Below are 19152 nucleotides of genomic sequence, written 5' to 3' on the forward strand. Positions count from 1 at the left end.
TGCGCTTATATGTGTAAAAAAAAAATACTACGTAAATAATTATACTTGTAACCTTCGTATGAATACTAAATTAAGTCACTTTAAATTATGTCAATTTTTATTTCCAATCGAGTCAATGTTTAAAAACCCGGGTGCTAATTACACGAGTTTTGACTAAAAGAGAAATTAATTTATTGAAATGTAGTCGTATTTCCCAGAAAAGAGAGAAGGGTAAGAAAGTTGAAATCTGGTAAAAAAGGTTGAATTTAGGTGGCAGCAGATGAATAGAAAAATTCATAGAATTCATGAGCTACTACTTCTACTTCTTCTACTGCTAGTCTGCTACTGCTCTATTTAGCTGTCACTGACTCGTTAAGCACGAGAAGCAGCCCCACGTTGTGTTTCCGTCTTGATGGTATCATTTATTACTCTCCCTTTTTTTCTTCTTTTGTTCATCATCATCATCTTCTTCGAGATCTGCAAGCTTCTTCTTATCAATGTCTTTTTCACTGTTCAATCCCACGTGTTGTTTAATTTTCTATTGATTTTTTCAATACCCAACTCGGTTTTTTCCTTTATATTTGGTCAATTTTTCTTTGATTTCACCATTTTTGCAGGTTTTCTTATCTGGGGTTTTCTGCTTTTTCTTCCTCTTGAAGGTCCATTTTTGTTTTTACTTGATTTTATGCTGTTTATTTTCTGTGTTATATATGGATTTTTTATTAATTTCCTTATATATAGAAGAATATGGAGTTTAGGGGATTGTATTTATTTGTGTTTGTGTAAAGGATCACGGGGCAATAATGTAGACGGGATTTGATTAAAGGTGTAGGGTGGGTGACATCGGCTTTATTGGGTATTTTGTAGAGCCCTGTTCTTAAGAATTTGACTTGTCATAGGACTAAGCTGGCAGTGCTGCTATTGTGACGGGGATAGTTAAAAATTAATTATGTGAAAGGGCACTTAACACTCCTGTCATTCTTGTGCTATGAATTGTACTTGTAAATGTGATTGGCATGACAATAATCTAATGATAATGCGGCGCTAAAATGATGTATTTTGTGTTAATTCGAAACAGACCTGGATTTATGGTAGAAAAAGCGAAAATGTACTTATTTCTGTTAGCTCCAAGTGGCAAAGATAGTTGGAGCTGGACTTACATTTAGAAGCATGATGATAAGAATTTATTGACTATTGTAAAGGAAACTCATTTCATCTGTCTCTTCGAAAATTTCACAGGCTTGATCATTGATAGAAATTCCACACACTCACAGTTGTCACTTAATCTTCAAAGTCTTCCTGTATCGGGCTATTTGGAGATGCAAAGATGGTGAAAAAGGGAAATATTGCCCATTATCGAGAGAGATTGGATGAGACGCTTGCATCTGATAATCTTATCAATGAGAAGAAACTTAAGACTCTTGTAAAAGATCAAATTTTGCGATCATTGGCGGACAATAAAGCCATAGGTTAGCGTTCTTTAACTTTTTTTGCTAGTTTTATTGCTTTTGTAAATTTTTTAGTGGATATGTATCTATAACTTAAAGGAAGCCCTGATTATGTAATAGCCAATGCTTTTTAGTGGCAATTTTATGTTGCATTAAGGTATTCTCTTTGTCACTCTTATCATCCTGCAGATAATATTGATTATATTACTGAAAAAAGGACTGTGGAAGTATCAAATTTTCTTGAAATGCTGAGGAGTGCATCTGAAAATTATAATGCTTCATCCCATGAGACACATCATACGACTTGGAAAGTAAGCAATTAATCTGCTTGGCTATTAATGATCATGTGTGAATAGATGTGATACTATTAGTGTTAAATATTGAAACCATAATATAGCGCTCTGTCTAGCGCTAATGAATTTAAAACGAACCTCATTCGGTCTTTGCTGCTTTCTCCATCATAATGACAACCAATACTCCAGTGCCGTTAATGAGCTTCCTGCTAAGGTGAAGCAGGGTGTGTGTGTGTGTGTTTGGGGGGGGGGGTATCAGAGCTGAAGTTCATAACTGTTTTCCAGCATGTACAAAGAGTTATTTTCTCTAGATTTTTTACCTGACATGTGCTGACTGCCTTCAGCTTTGTTGAACTAAAAAATTTAAGTTTTTTGAACCAGTTCATTATAGTCCGCTACAAATCTAGCGTAGAAGTTTGCTCTTTTCCATATTTCTCCTAAATTATAACTAAAGCTTTACCAAATTTATAGTTTAAGCTGCTGAATGGTTTTTTCCACAGTCAATTTTCTATTGGGGTCATTCTGAATGAGTGAATGATGTACCCTATTGAATTGTAACACTTCTGAACTCCAACAGAGCTTAGATAGCTGGCTAGCCTCACTTGTTTTAATTTTCTCATCAGATATCACTTTCCGTTTACTTTTCTGTGATCATTCTTCTCTAGTCTTGTCCTTTGTGTTTGTAGACATCTCCTTTTCTTTTCAGGTGTCAAAGCTATTTGATATCACTTAATTAATCCTATCTAACTGTAATGTACTGACTTCCACCAACAAATACTGCTAGTAGCTTGCAACAATTAAATGAGAAGGACGGCTTAATTTGATTGAATTGCGATAGTAAAGGGGATACAATTGATAACTTGAGGCTATCACTCTCCTTGGTAGCTTGAGGCTACAACTCTCTTCAATGTTCTCACTTGAATTTCTGGATGATCTTCTCTTACTACTCTCCTTCTATTTAACTAAGAGGGTCAAGTTAACCTTAGGGATACATGTGATTACTTAAGCTAAATCAAGAAAAACATAAATAAAGCACAAGGAAACTAGTTGCCTTCCTTTCCTTCCCTGATCTTTAATTACTTTTGTCATCTTCTCATTTGGAGTTGTCAAAGACATGGAATGTCTTCCCCTGCTGCCGCCCTAGGATGCTCTTCATTGACTTTCCTTCTCCTTGTATAGACCTTAATCGGAAGTTGACCCGCCTTGAGACTTGAATTGCTTGAATCCGTGACAATACCCCGCCCCAAAAGACTCACCTTGTCCTCAAGGTGGAAGTCAGGAAAACGTTGATGCATGACTTCGCCCTCTTCCCAAGTTGCCTCAAACTCCGGCAATCCTTTCCACTTCACCAGGACCTCCCAGTCTTTTCTCAAGTCGGCGTTTGCTGCCCTGACATCCAAGATTGTCTCTGGTTCCACCACTAACTCGCATTCATCCGTGAGCTGTTCTGGAATTTCTGAGTTGACCAGAGTGCTACCCACTGCTCGCTTTAATTGAGAAATATGGAAAACAGGGTGGAGCTTGCTGGCTGGTGGTAACTCCAACTTGTAAGCCACCCGCCCAATTCGTTGCAGCACCTTGAACGGCCCATAGTACCGCGCCGCTAGCTTCTCGAACGGTCGCTTCGCGAGGGATTGCTGTCGGTACGGCCTGAGTTTCAAGTACACGACTTCTCCCACCTCGAATTCTGCATCTCTTCGCTTCTTATCTGCGTACTCTTTCATCACCTGCTGTGAGTGTACCAAATTGAGCCTTAATTCCTCCAAAACCAGATCGCGCTCCTTTAAACTCTCCTCCAAGCTGCTGACTGATGTCTGCCCTGTCCCCACTCGCCATAATTTAGGCGGGTCTCTACCATAGACCACCTTAAAAGGTGTCACTTTGGTCGAGGCATGTGGAGAGGTATTGTAGGAATACTCCGCCCACGCTAACCATTTGGCCCATTGTTTCGGCTGCCAGCTACGAAGCACCTCAGATATACCTCAAGTCCCTTGTTTACAACCTCGGTCTGGCCGTCCGATTGCGGATGGTACGCAGTACTCCTCTTCAATTGTGTCCCTTGTAGCCTGAACAATTCTCTCCAAAAAATACTCATGAAAACCCTGTCACGGTCTAATACAATCGAAGACGGAAATCCGTGGAGGCGCACCACCTCGCGAACAAAATAGTCAGCCACTTTCAATGCATTGAACGGATGTTTTAAGCCAATGAAGTGGCTATATTTTGACAACCGATCCACTACTACTAGCACTGAGTCAATCCCTTTAGACAAGGGCAAGCCCTCGACGAAATCCATTGACAAGTCCTCCCAAATAGCCCCCGGAATCGGGAGTGGTTGCAAGAGACCGAGAGGGTGTTGCTGCGCGACTTTGTTCCGTTGACAAACCTCGCAATTTCTCACAAATTCTCCGACGTCCTTTCGCATCCCTTGCCAGTACCAATCTGCGGCGACCCTCAAATATGACTTGATCTCGCCGTCGTGGCCACCCATAGGAGTGGCGTGATACTCCTTCAAAAGCTCGGGCACATACTTGGATTGCTGGGGTATCACGATTCTTCCCTTATTAGTGAGCCTATTCCCTTCTAACTTGAACCCACTGGCCGTTACCCTCACTTAGGCCCTTTCTGATTTGGCCCAAACAGTGGTCAGCCATCACTTCTTTCTCCAAGTCGGACCAGTCCACCCAAATGGAAGAGACCATGGCAGCGAACTGGGCCTGGGGAACTACTTGGCCCATTTCTCCCCCAATTCGTGACAGTGCATCCGCGACCCGATTAGAAGCACCGGGTTTGTATTGAACCTCAAAATCAAACCCGACCAACTTCCTTAGCCATTTTTGATAGTCACCCCTGACTTCCCTTTGTTGAGTGAGATATCGGAGGCTTTGTTGGTCGGTTCTTACCACGAAGTGGCGGCCCATCAAGTAATGCTTCCACCGAACAATAGCTAAACAAATGGCCATAAGCTCCTTCTCGTAGATGGACTTAGCTTGGGCCCGAATGCCCAACATCTTACTATAATATGCTATGGGCCGATTGGCTTGCATGAGAACCGCTCCGAGCCCATACCCCGACGCGTCGGCCTCCACAACAAACTCCTTCGAAAAATCCGGCATAGCTAGCACGGGGGCGGTTATCATGGCTTCCTTAAGCCGCCGGAAGGCCTTGGTCGCCTCTTCGGTCCACCCATAGCAGTCCCTCTTGAGTTGGGCCGTAAGTGGGCCTGCAATCATGGCATACCGGGCTACGAATTTTCGGTAGTAGCCCGTTAAGCCAAGGAAGCCCCTAAGTTCCCTTATATTCCTTGGACTGGCCCACTGCATTATAGCTTGCACCTTATCTTGGTCCATGGACACTCCTTGGCTAGAAATAACATGGCCCAAATAAGCAACTTGAGTTTGGCCAAACTCACATTTTTTTAGATTGGCGTATAATTGATGCATGGCCAACTTCTCAAACACTTCATCTAAGTGTTTGGTATGCTCACCCTCATTTTGGCTATAGACCAAAATATCATCAAAAAATACCAAGACAAACTTCCTTAGGAAGGGACGAAAAATTTCGTTCATTAGGGATTGAAAGGTAGCCAGTGCATTGGTGAGACCGAACGGCATTACGAGAAATTCGTAATGCCCCTCATGAGTACGAAAGGCGGTTTTTGGCACATCTTCGGGTTTTACCCGAATTTGGTGATAACCCGATTTCAAATCGAGTTTTGAGAAAATTTTTGCCCCATGGAGCTCATCAAGAAGTTCGTCGATAACCGGAATGGGGTATTTATCCGGTACCGTTTCCTTATTCAAGGCACGGTAATCGACACAAAAACGCCAAGAACCGTCTTTCTTTTTAACAAGTAAGACCGGACTAGAAAAAGGGCTTGTGGACGGTCGAATTATTCCGGCTTCAATCATTTCCCGAATTAGCCTTTCAATCTCGTCTTTTTGAATTTGAGGGTAGCGATACGGCCGAACACTTATGGGGTTGCTACCTTCCTTGAGAACAATTGCATGTTCATGCTCACGTTTGGGTGGGAGTCCAGTGGGCATGCTAAACACTTTCTGATACTTCTCCACAAGGCCCTTAAGGAATTTTGGAATGGGCTTGCTGTTGTGGGCCTGGCCTTCTTCTATTTTGTTGATTTCCACCAACAGCCCAACCTTCTCCTTAATCAAGTTTTTCACCATAGCCTTTAACGAGATTTGGGATTTCTCAAGGGTGGGGTCACCGACCAACGTCACCGGGACTCCGGCGACGGTAAACCGCATTACATGCGTCTTCCAATTTGTGACCACGGATCCCAATTTCTCTAGCCATTGAATCCCGAGTATCACCTCGGCATTTCCCAAGGATAAGGGTAGGAATTCTTCGGTGACGGAAACCCCTCCATCCATCTTAACCTTCACGCCCTTGCATACTCCCCTGCCTTTCACCGTGTCACCATTTCCGAGGGACACCCCAAACTCCCCACTTCCGTGCACTTCCAAAGATAACTCCTCAACTAGTTGAGTTGAAATGAAATTGTGTGTCGCCCCCGGATCAACCATGACTACCACTCGCCGCCCTTTTACCTCCCCTCCAATTTTCATTGTTTTGGGATTTGAAAGCCCCACCACCGACATGGTGGTCTCACTAGTTTCCCGCAACTCCTCCTCGGAAATTTCGCCATCCAAGTCATTCTCCTCCTCCCCGGCAACCATGAGAGTGAGCTCCTTCCTCTTACAACGGTGGCCCACTCCCCATCTCTCGTCACAACGAAAGCAAAAACCCTTTGCTCTCCGGTCTTGCAACTCCAACTCAGTCAATCGGCGTGTGGTACCGACCGACTTGCTGGTGGTGGTGGTTTGTCCGTAGTTTACAGACCCTTGGGATGATTCTGGGGCCTTTGGCCAAGTTTTTGGGCCTGATGTGCTAGGAAGCCCATACGTTTTAATTAGCCCAACACTCCCTCTCTCTTTTTCCGCTGGGCTGCGAGCACTTGGCCCTCCTCCCCCGTACCCACTTCTCCAACTCCCTGCTCCCTTCTTTTGATCTTGTTGGTACTTATTTCTCTCCCTGATACCTCCATGGCCTTCTCTAAGCTCGGGGGATTGAGCAGCCTCAACTCCGTTTTGATGTCCTTTCTCAGGCCATTAATGAACTGGCCAGCATAATGCTCTCCGGAACGTCCTCCAATGGCGCGGCCTTCTCTATGAATCGCCGTCGGTATTCGAACACCGACCCTTCTTGCTGTGTCACCGACAACCATTGTTCGTGTAAGGAACCAGAGTTGGAGGGACGAAATTCCCCCAACAGTTTGTGTTTGAGGTCCAGCCATCCGTAGAAAGGCCGGCACTTCTGCTCCCATTGGAACCACCTCAGCGCCGCCCCGTCCATGGCGACAAATGAAGCCTCCATCTTCTCCCTCTCTGTCAATCGATGGACCTCAAAATATATCTCAGCCCGTGAAACCCAATTATCGGAATCGGTCCCGTCGAACACCGGTATCTCTATCTTCCGGTGTTTCCACCGTCCCCCGCCGCCGGGGTCGCCACCGTCTCCACCACCTCTCCAGTATCCGCCGCGCCAACCTCCTGGTTCCGGCGGTTGCCACTCCTGTCCGCCGAACACCCTCCCACCTACCGGTGTTTGGGGACGTTCAAGGTCCGGCTGGGAGTCGTTCTCGTCCTCCAATTGAACGAACGAGGCGTGAGGTTGTTGTTGCGGGTTTTGTTTGGTTTTCTCCACCTCCTAAAGCCTGGAGATGTTTGCTCGATCCATGGCCGCTTGACCTTCTATCGTGCCTCGAAACCGATCCAGGCGGTCCTCCAGCTTGTTGATGGTGGCGGTGAGCGCCTCCTCTGTCTTTTTCCTTTCTTCCTCCATGGACGCTCTTACGGCCGCCGCCACCGCCCTTGAAAGGTTGTCATCAGGTGTTTGCAGCTTTTCTGCGATCGTTTCCATTTGCTTCTTCAATTCGGTAAGAGTTTCCTCCATGGTGTCCAACCGTCGGGCAGCATTAGTTTCCTTTTTTTTTTTTTTTTTTTTTTTTAAAAAATTTTGGGTGGTGGTTCTCGGTCGCCGGCCGCCGCAAGACCGCCTGCTCTGATACCAATTTGTAATGTACTGACTTCCACCAACAAATACTGCTAGTAGCTTGCAACAATTAAATGAGAAGGACGGCTTAATTTGATTGAATTGCGATAGTAAAGGGGATACAATTGATAACTTGAGGCTATCACTCTCCTTGGTAGCTTGAGGCTACAACTCTCTTCAATGTTCTCACTTGAATTTCTGGATGATCTTCTCTTACTACTCTCCTTCTATTTAACTAAGAGGGTCAAGTTAACCTTAGGGATACATGTGATTACTTAAGCTAAATCAAGAAAAACATAAATAAAGCACAAGGAAACTAGTTGCCTTCCTTTCCTTCCCTGATCTTTAATTACTTTTGTCATCTTCTCATTTGGAGTTGTCAAAGACATGGAATGTCTTCCCCTGCTGCCGCCCTAGGATGCTCTTCATTGACTTTCCTTCTCCTTGTATAGACCTTAATCGGAAGTTGACCCGCCTTGAGACTTGAATTGCTTGAATCCGTGACACTAATATGGTAGCAATATGAATTTGTTTTTGTCCAAAATGAAAATAGTGAGCTGACTTTCTGTTTTACAGTAACAGCATACTTAACTGTTCCAAGTGAACTTTTGTCCAAGTCCTGTGTAGTTGATCTATAGAGGCTTCTATTTGATTTAAGAGTTTCAACGATTGCAATTAAAGTAGTTGCATCTCTTTATCAGTTGAAACAGGATACTGAAGATTTTCGTGTAATGTATCGGGAGGGACCTGTAGGTTCTCCGTTCCATTCACTACTTGTGGAAGGTTATATAGATGCTCCTCTGGATGCTTGTAAGTCAAACAACTGTAGTTATCTTTGATTCATCTAACTTCTGTATGCCATTTAGTGATTGGATAGACAAGTCGATTAATTAATGAAAGTCGTGCGTCTTGTAGGTCTGTGTGTTTCTTGGGAATCAACCCTCTATCCACGGTGGTAACTATTATTTCTTAATCATCTCATGAATGAAAAATGCTGAATCATTTGATGCTTTACTATTTCTTTCTGCTTATCTTTCTAGGTTCCCTGAAACATTAATTCCAACTTTCAAAGTTGCAGAAGCCAAGAAATTGCAGAAGGTCAGGATAGGTGAAGAGATATCTTTAGTGAGGTTTGTGATAAAATACTTGATATGCTTTCCTGATTTCATTTAATTTCTCAATGATTTTTTTTAATGGGTTCTAAATTTCCTTTTGCTCTTTGGAAGAAAGGGTGAAGCTTTCGTGGCCATTGTCCAGTAGAGAGGCTCTTCTCCACTATTTTGAGTTTGAGTACTTCGAAAATGATCTTATCGTTGTGCTCCTAAACACGGTAATTGCTTAGAGGACACCAAACATGATATTTTTCAATTATATTTGTTACTCTTAACGTTGAAAGTGTATATTTCATTTTGTTCTGCATAGATTTCTAATGCGGACAACATTCAAAACGAAACTCATGGCTTCACCAATGAGGGAATACCCAAGGCGGATAACACAGTAAGGATTGATTTAGTGGGAGGTTTTGCTTTGCAAAAGGTGACCGAAAACAGGAGTTACTTTAGGTGTGTTGTCATTGTTAGCTGCTTTTATGCTAGATCAGATAACTACATTCTATGCTTCTTTTTCTTGAAAGTTTTTATGAAAAGTGATTTTATCAGGTAATATTTGGATACCAGATTTTTTTTGCTTTGATGGCATCTTATATGTTAAAAATCAAGTTTCAGCGAGTTTGAAAACTGTAAAAATGTCAAGTCTTTAATCTATTGCAATTTGGCCATCTAGAGTCAATTTTTGTTTTATTTTTTCTTTCAAGAAGTTTAATCTGAATAAAAGCAGATTCTCACATTCAAGACTTCTCACCTCATGTACTCTGAACACTAATTTTCTTTTGAGCGTGTAGGACTTGTGCCTATTTACTCCTCAGATTCTCATTAAAAACTATAGCTGCAGTTTGTTACTCTGCCCTTGTTGCTTGTCCTAACATTTTATGCATAGACTATTCTTTGATAATAAGCTGATATAGCCTATATAAGAGGAAGTTGGGTCAATGTAAAGCCTAGGTCCTCATGGTTTGGTGATTCTCCCTTTTTGATAGGGGTGGATCTTTCTATGAGGTGATTTAATGCTACATTGAATTAGAAATATGATTGTTTAAATTTATAGTACTAGGATTGTTACTAAATCTGTCTATTGTTCCGGGTATGGACTGGGGAACTGATGTGGAGCTGGTAGCATCTGTGGTCTTATACTCTTATCAGGGTGTTTGCACAAGTGAGACATGTGAATTATCCTCGGGGGTGAGCTAAGGAAACCCCCTCTGATGGTATTGTCAGTATAAGATGTTAACCTATAACAATCGTAATAATATCAGGCTCATCCCATCCCAGTCTGACTTTATCAACAGAGGGGGTATCTTGACTTTCCTCGACTCAGCCAGGTTAGTTCAAGTGTCTTACTTGTGCTGGCAACCTGACATGACCAGATTTTGCTACCAGCTGATCAAGCTCCCAGTCCATACCAATTATGCTTAGTCAGCAAATAATATATATATATATATATATATATATATAGGGTCAAATGAGAAGTTCCTTAAAATGAGAAAAATGAGAAGGATTTTATGTGCATGATTTTTGTATTGAATGTGCATATTTATTAAACTAAATGTGCAAAATTAATTTAATACCAATATATTGTGCATAAATGTTGTATTTAATGTGCATCAATTTTTGATTTTCCAGATTATCATATATCTATTGTACCATGTCGTTCAATCCAACGCCTATAAATGAAGTACTAGTCTGTGTTCTTATTTTTTTCAACCAATGTGCATATTCTCATAGTTGAATGAGCATAATCTTTATATAGAATAGGCATAATATAAGTATTTTGTTTGGCCAAAAAAGCATGATAAACAATGAGAATTAAACTTGTGCGGAACATAAGTATTTTGTTTGGCCAAAAAAGCATGATAAACAATGAGAATTAAACTTGTGCGGAACCTGCAAATTACACACACACACACACACACACACACCGTGAACATGAAATTTCCATGCAATCAAAAGGGTAACAAAAAAAAAAAGGATTCAGATCTTTTCTACAACAATAGTTGACTGGATTGGTGACTGAATGAATCATCATAATGTCATGGGTTGATTACATGCTCTGTAACTTAATTCTTATCACTTCTGTTTACTTGGATTTTCTCTTTCTGTTTGCAGGACAATAGGCAACCTGGACATAAAATTGGATTTTGTTCCTCCATCACTTATTAATTTCATATCGAGACAACTGATAGGCAGTGGTTTCAGGTTCTATAAGAAGGTAAAGAATCCTACTCCCTTCACATTGGTTCAAGTTACAGTAGAGCTTGGTGATTACTTGAGATACACCATTAGTTGTGCAGTGTGCTAGATGTTATTTTATTTTATTTATTTTTATACCTGTGCTGGAGTAATCCTGATAAGAGCTACTTGACAATCAGATGGAGATTCAAGATCATAATTTAAAATCTACCAATGTGCCCCTCTGTGTCAAAGGCCTTATATCTCATGGTCTGTCCTATTCCTTCTCCTGAGCAAGCCCTTCATTTATCAGGAAAATATATGTAATGTCTAGCTACCTCACTGTTTGAAATCAAATTTGAGCCGTTTGTGCTGATGTCAAGAATAAAATCCTGAACTTGGAAGAGTAACTGATTTAGGTCAACTTATTTGACATAGTCGGATACTAGCCTGTAGAAATGAGATGACAGGATATTCTTGTCCCGTTGGTTTAGCTTGTTGGGAGTTCAGTGGTAATATTTTTTATGTAAGGGAGCTGGTTCTTGCCTGAACTTTTCTTCCTTTTCATGTCTCAAAATTTTTATTATTAGTTAAAGCAGTATAAAGATTACAAAAGGCAGTGAAAGAATGAATGAATTTTAAGGATGAAAATATCTTGAAGCTTTTGTTTTATCATTTAGAACCTCTGTTGCAAAAGTTCAGTTTTACAAGGGGGTGTGTATTATTAGATATTCTAGACATATCACAGCATTCTTAGGTGGTTAGATGCTTCAGTATGTACATAATCTTTCAGCATTGCTGATATCTGATGTTATTGCAGACAGTTGCTTCAGTATCTAATGGAGATGAAGCTTTTTCCAAGGTTTTAAGTGACCCTCTATACAGTCGAATACGTCAAGCTGTATACTCAAAAAGTAAATCAGAAAGGAGCCTCATGGAAAAACAAACCATTTCGGACTACACAGGCATCAATGATGGGGAGCAGAAAACAGATGTGCAAAATGCATCTAGAAAGGAAGATGAGATGATTCTTAGCAATGAAAATATTAGCAAACCTTTAGAGGGGAGAAAACCAATTAGTAACGAGATCGAGGAAGAAGAGATCAAAGAAAGCAATGGCCATGTTAGTGGATACTTGATGCAGGATAAACTAGCCAGTGAGATTGAGGAAGAAGGGGTGGAAGGAAACGAAAATGAATTTGTGAATAATATCAAAGATGCAAAGGAAAGCCGTGGTTCAATTGATAAACCTCAATCAGTGGATTTTCATAATAATGTGCCTATAAGTCCTCAGGTGGAGAGAGCCCTAGGTACTTTGGATAAACTGATCAGTGTTGTCAAAGAGAATAGACGCAAAGGTCAAAATGGCAGTCAATCTGGCCCTAAGATAGAAGAGGGTGCTGCTTTATCCTCAACATTGGGTAAACAAATGAACTGGGTAGATAAGCAGGGTACTTCCGTTGAAGAAAATGACAAGGCTACTGCACATGTATCCAGGAATGACTTGGGCATTGATAATATGAGGTATTTTCTTATTCCTCCTATCTCTTATAAATGTCTCCTTTTTAGCGGGTATATCAATAAACAACCTTGACAAAAAGATTGGTTGCGTACAAGAGTGGCATGTAAGATTATTTTCTTAGGCGAAAAGGATATAAGATAATTGCTGTTGAGATAAGATCTCTATTAAGACGTGCAAAATACTGCAAATATATTTTCATGCCAAGTTTCTAATTTCTTTTCTTGTTGTTTGTTGGAAGTTTGGCTGCTGAGGGGGGTTTAGTGTTTGCGGATATATTATAGCTGCATGGTTGTCCAAGTTTTGTGAACCTATTACTGTTAAAAGGATGATTGCTAGGTTGTCACCTTCTGTTAACCTCTGAAATCTCACAACACTGCAGACTGTATCCATCTGGATGAACTCGTCTTAGTCTAGTTGTGTCTGGACCTGTGGTGCACATGTGTTCCCTCTCTAGTTTCTCATTTACTAGGACACTAAATTTTCTGAGAAAATAAGCTTGATATTCAGCAAAGAGGATGTATCTATTATCTATATATCCTGTTTATCTCTAATATTTTCATCGCCTTTTAAGCTTCTAACTTACCAGTTGTATATGCAGTTTAATTTCTGCCTTGTTTATTTGCAGGTCTGAAAAATCAGATCTTCAAGCCCAGGAAGAAAATTCTCAAGTGGTACCTCCTGATCAAAATCCTGCAATCGCCAATTGGTCAATACATGCGCCTTCTGCCGGAAACAGTCCAGTCGCAATTAGTTCCATGAACCGTGAAGCTAATGGCAATCATGAAGACAAGAAGAAGACCGGACAGCAAAAAAAGTGGAGGCTATGTTGTTTTCACATTCCTTCTGCGAGGCTGGTCTCATGAGTAATTATAACCAGAGAAAGGACAATACAAATGGTAGTGTTTCGGTTTTTCACCATCTTTAACAAAGAAAATAGTTCGATATTGTACCTAATGTACACTAGTGCCATTTTTAAATGATATAGTTGATGATCATAAATTCAAAACTGACTTAGGAAAAAATATTCCATATGATTTCTTCTCTTTTTCTTATTTATCCTTGAATAAATTAGTTTGTAAGAATGTAAATAATGATTTTTTTTTTGGGCACCCAATTGTATGTTTTTGATTGAATATTCAAGGTTTTGTTTTGTACATCAATTTTTAGATTGAGGTTTCAAAATTTGTACATCCTTAAGTCTTTTATGTAGTTGTTCACTTTTCATTTTTGGGGTCTTTTTTTTTACCAAACCATGTTTTTTTGGGTGCATTCAGAAGACTAATTACTTAAGATGATACACAAGTAGGGTTGGCAATCCTTGATCCGACCCGATAATACGACCCAAACTCGAACAACTTAAATTCGACCCGATTTTATCCAAATTTCATATTTCGTGATTATATTATGTTTTACACTATTTCTGATAGTTTCTAAGAATAACCCGAAATCGACCCGAATTCTGACCCGAACCCGACCTGCTGATCCGAATTGCCACCTCTACATGCGAGTATGCATTATGATCGCATCTATCTAACTATATATTATACTAAAAGACAAGCGCCTCAATGTGAGGATGACAAATGTCACTCTCTCATTGGCTTGTCTTATGTATAAAATATATCTATATAATTACTGTTTACATATTCAAGCATAGTTATTTTTGTTCAACTTTAAACAATTAAAGCAAGTTTCAATACATACATAAGATAATCATGATTTCCTAACATAAATATTGATTTAATTTTTAATAATAAAATATATACTTTCCAATATTACAAATAATCCATAACGTCTTTCCAATCTTTATTTGTAGTCAATTTAAATAATAATAACTAATTTGAAACAATATGATTAAAGTGGCATAATTAAGGAAACAAATATTTCGTATTTTGAAAGGATAATATTGTTTTTTTTTATGAAAATTAAATAAAATCAATAGAATTTAGTTTGACGTCAATTATGAAATCAATACAAACATTTTTTTAAAAAAAAATCAGATGTACAATAAAATATTGTGCACCTATTATAAAAGCAACCCTGTAATGAATGAAAGTTATTTATGCTTTATTGATAAAAGTTACCCAAAATAGTCTATAAATTATCCTAAACTCAATGCAAGTTATCAGATGAATACAAAAGTTTGACAAATGTCACTCTCTCATTGGCTTGTCTTATGTATAAAATATATCTATATAATTACTGTTTACATATTCAAGCATAGTTATTTTTGTTCAACTTTAAACAATAAAAGCAAGTTTCTATACATGCATAAGATATTCATGATTTCCTAACATAAATATTGATTTAATTTTTAATAATAAAATATCTACTTTCCAATATTACAAATAATCCATAACGTCTTTCCAATCTTTATTTGTAGTCAATTTAAAGAATAATAACTAATTTGAAGCAATATGATTAAAGTGGCATAATTAAGGAAACAAATATTTCGTATTTTGAAAGGATAATATTGTTTTTTTTTATGAAAATTAAATAAAATCAATAGAATTTAGTTTGACGTCAATTATGAAATCAATACAAACATTTTTTTAAAAAAATCAGATGTACAATAAAATATTGTGCACCTATTATAAAAGCTACCCTGTAATGAATGAAAGTTATTTATGTTTTATTGATAAAAGTTACCCAAAATAGTCTATAAATTATCCTAAACTCAATGCAATTTATTAGATGAATACAAAAGTTTTTGATAAAAATACAAAATAGTGTAAAAATTACTTTTATCGTTTTTTGTACTCCTTGACAAATACTGAATGTTGAGCCGAAATGTTGTCTTGGAAAAAAAAATATATAATCTTGAACATAGATTTAATTTTAATCGGTCTTTCATTTTCTATACAATGCCTTTTACAATGACCTTTGTTTACATAAAAAAAAATTGAACCAAAAACCAATCTAAACAAGAAGAATAAAAGTTAAATTGAATTAGACATTTGAATAGATATAAAATGTATTATAACTATTACTCGTGTTTAAAATTGTAATATTCATATTAAGTATTAACAATGCTATTACTTATGATTTTTTTTTTTTTTTTAGAAAAACTAACATTTTGATTTAAAAATTGTGCATTGCTCATGTAATATACTAGATATACAACAATCATGTTCAATAATTTATGTTGTTTTATACATAATAATACTTTTAACTATAATTTAGACTTTCAAATCAACATTTTATAATAAAAAAAATATACATGTCATTTTTATTACACCTAAACATTATATTATAAGTCATATTGTTAAAGGTCTAATTATATTATTGAAATGTAGGTATGATACTATTTTCATGTACTTTACATTCTATGTAATTAAGTATAGTATGAAAGTTAATATATTTCGTATATAATAGTATGTGTATATAATATAATATTTTTTATAATATAAAAAAGCATATGTATATAATATAATATTTTATAACATGGGTCCTCCATACCAAGTGTACAGGTTGTTGGTGTAGTGGTGATTAAGATTACACTTGGTAGGGAGGACCCGTATTCGATCCCCTGCAACAACAATCGGGAGGGGAGTGGAACCTAACAATCCAGAACTGATCCTCGAATCTGGATTAGCCCAAAGGGTGAACCGGTTAGAACACCCAAAAAAAAATGATCGAGCAACTCAATGCATATATAACGGGAATTAACTTATCCTTTATCTATCTTATACAAAACTCCAAAGTCTATATTTTTTTTTCAAAATATAATAATAACATTTGTAAATTTTTGTTAATATGAAAGATATAAACCTATCAAAATGTATATATAGTTCAATTGTTTAATAACTTATATCAAATGCATAATTTTATTAAAATTATTTGCATGTAGTCATTAAATGTGTTGGATGTTGTGTAGCTATGCAATGTTCAAAACTTTAGTTGAGCTACTTTGATTTAGTGATTGTATGGTAAAAAGATATTGACTTCGATCTTGAAATATAATAGTCTAATAAATTCTAAATAGAAAAATAAAACAAAAGGAAATGAAAATAGTAAATGACTTTAAATATTGAAATAAACGTAACCTTTTAAATCAATTTAGCGAATTCAAGAGACAATTTTAAGGCCTTTAAAATTAAATGGGAGAAATATATGTAAAAGAACAATTTCAGAGATATAAATGTTCATGCACTATAATAAGAGTTTTGTTAACCTTTTTATAATTAAGGTAGTGATAAATCTTAATATATACTCCGTATATTTTATTTATATAAATCCATACCTTTATACGAAGTATTTGTGTTGTATAGTATATTTATTCAGATGTTGGTTATATGACTATTATATACTACCGTTTCTTTTTAGTTGACATGTATTCTTTTTTAGGAGTTTTTTTTTTTTTAGTTGGCACGTTCCTTTTGGGGTTACTTTTTTTATCTTACATTTACGAGATACCCCACTTGCTTTTTCATTCTCTCTCACTTTCTCTCCTCTCCTTAATATATGTGCCTAAATCAAACGCGTCAACTAAATAGAAACAGAAACGAAGGAAGTAATATATAGTTTTTGGCACAATGCTTAACTTAGGAAAATATATGTACTTGTAGGTTTAATATAGGGTTATTATATTATTTGGTGAGTGCGTGACGGGTAAATAAAACATATATATATTAGACTAGTTTTGTGCCCGTGCGATGCCCGGGTTGTTTATTAATTTTAAGATAAATTTTTAATCTTTATGTCAAATTTTAAAACATATCATTGATACAAAATTAGTTAGGAATTGATGAGTTTTTGTGATGATTTAAACTATATAGGAGGCATGTAATGACTAATAATAATAACATTGGTGAAAAACATTTCTTGACTCGTAACCTGAAATAATGACCCTGTTCGAAATGACTCGTGACCCGACCCGATTGACAGGTCTACACACAGTAATAAAATTATATTAGATTGTAAAGTATATTGTTTTAATTGATTAGAATATATTATAAATAATGGATGTGGTGCATTTTGAGCTAATTCTTTAGCTCCAAAAAAATACTATGATAAAAAAAATAAATTTATATGATAATTTATGAGTGTCATAATTTTTTTTTAATAAAATTATAATTTAATTTATACATACGAAATATTAGTACTTTATTGAAAATAAAACTCTAAATTAACAATTTTATCCTAAAATTCTATCCAAATTTGATTGAAAATAGAATTCTAAATTAACTTTTTTATCCTACAAATTGAATTTTATATAACTTTATCCTACATGGCGCAACACTTGGCGAAAAGTTGGAACACCAAGTGTTTGTTGAATTTTAAGATAAATTTTTAATCTATATGTCAAATTTTAAAACATATCATTGATACAAAATTAGTTAGAAATTGATGTGTTTTTATGATGATTTAAACATTTCTTGACCCGTAACCTGAAATAATGACCCTGTCCGAAATGACTCGTGACCCGACCCGATTGAAAGGTCTACATAGAGTAATAAAATTATATTAGATTGTAAAGTATATTGTTTAAATTGATTAGAATATATTATAAATAATGGATGTGGTGCTAATTCCTTCGCTCCAAAAAAAATACTATGATACAAAAAATAAATTTATATGATAATTTATGAGTGTTATAATTTTTTTTTAATAAAATTATAATTTAATTTGTATATGAAATATTGGTACTTTATTAAAAATAAAACTCTAAATTAACAATTTTATCCTAAAATTCTATCCAAATTTGATTGAAAATAGAATTCTAAATTAACTTTTTTTATCCTACAAATTGAATTCTATATAACTCTATCCTATGTGGCGCGACACTTGGCGAAAAGTTGGAACGTCAAGTGTCGATATCTCGTCGCCTGACTAAAAGTTTAGCTTTATATATTAGTTATATGATTGATTGTAGCTACTGATGCGGATGGTATGATAAGATAATTTTAGTTTTTTTGTCAACGGGAGATATAAATGAATTAGTCCACTTCTCTTATGTAGTTAAATTTTTTTAATTTTTTATTTAATTTTTACGAGCACTTCTCTTATTTAGTTATGTGGAGTATTATTCAATTATTTTTCAATTATTAAAATAACATTATAAAAAATTAAAAGAAATTCAAATAACATAAAATACTATTCAAATAACGTTCCTTTAATTTTTTTTATTGACCATCAGTAACCAAGTCCTTTATTAGTGATTGAATTACCTTTGTTTTTATTTTTCCTACGGGTTTAATAATTTGATTTATAAACCGTGCATCGCACAGACACTATGCTAGTTAATGTGCTAAGACTGCTAACTAGAAGGTTGACAAAAAGAGTTTCCCAAAATTAAAATTAGATCATATTGAGAGGGGATTGAAACCTAACCATCCAAAACTGATTCCAAATTTAAATTAGCCTAAAGTGTGAATCGAGTGGAACATGAAAAAAAGAAAAAAATCTTATTGGAATATTACTTCCGGTCTATTAGTATCCGATGATACTCGTAATATTTCCCATGGATACAAATTTAAAAATTGCCTCGACTCTAATCAGACCCGATTCGATCCTCTGAATTGACACCTCTCTTCACAACCAACTACCAAACAAGT

General features: G+C 36.7%; 1 protein-coding gene across 2 annotated transcripts; it reads left to right on the top strand.

Moving 5' to 3' along the window:
* Nucleotides 1–140: 140 nt before the first annotated feature.
* LOC145583962 (uncharacterized) lies at nucleotides 141–13786 on the top strand. 2 transcript variants are annotated; one of them, XM_081640910.1, is made up of 12 exons: nucleotides 141–394; nucleotides 597–638; nucleotides 1219–1448; nucleotides 1617–1738; nucleotides 8494–8602; nucleotides 8708–8747; nucleotides 8833–8922; nucleotides 9023–9122; nucleotides 9215–9354; nucleotides 11014–11116; nucleotides 11897–12600; nucleotides 13224–13786. In XM_081640910.1, the coding sequence occupies exons 3-12, from the start codon at nucleotides 1307–1309 to the stop codon at nucleotides 13459–13461; spliced, it is 1788 nt and encodes a 595-aa protein (XP_081497036.1). In that variant the 5' UTR covers nucleotides 141–394; nucleotides 597–638; nucleotides 1219–1306; the 3' UTR covers nucleotides 13462–13786. The 2 variants fall into 2 exon arrangements, with proteins under 2 accessions (XP_081497036.1, XP_081497039.1); XM_081640913.1 differs by lacking the exon at nucleotides 597–638.
* The last annotated feature ends 5366 nt before the right edge of the window (nucleotides 13787–19152 follow it).

This window comes from Chenopodium album, chromosome 2 (assembly GCF_948465745.1).
Source record: "Chenopodium album chromosome 2, dcCheAlbu1.1, whole genome shotgun sequence".
Lineage (NCBI taxonomy): Eukaryota > Viridiplantae > Streptophyta > Magnoliopsida > Caryophyllales > Amaranthaceae > Chenopodium > Chenopodium album.

Bases quoted from the DNA above. Each gene is read 5' to 3' on its own strand.
- LOC145583962 (XM_081640910.1), top strand. From the start codon at position 1,307: ATGGTGAAAAAGGGAAATATTGCCCATTATCGAGAGAGATTGGATGAG. The intron at 9,123-9,214 runs GTAATTGCTTAG...TGTTCTGCATAG, and splicing joins TCGTTGTGCTCCTAAACACG to ATTTCTAATGCGGACAACAT. The intron at 9,355-11,013 runs GTGTGTTGTCAT...TTCTGTTTGCAG, and splicing joins GAAAACAGGAGTTACTTTAG to GACAATAGGCAACCTGGACA.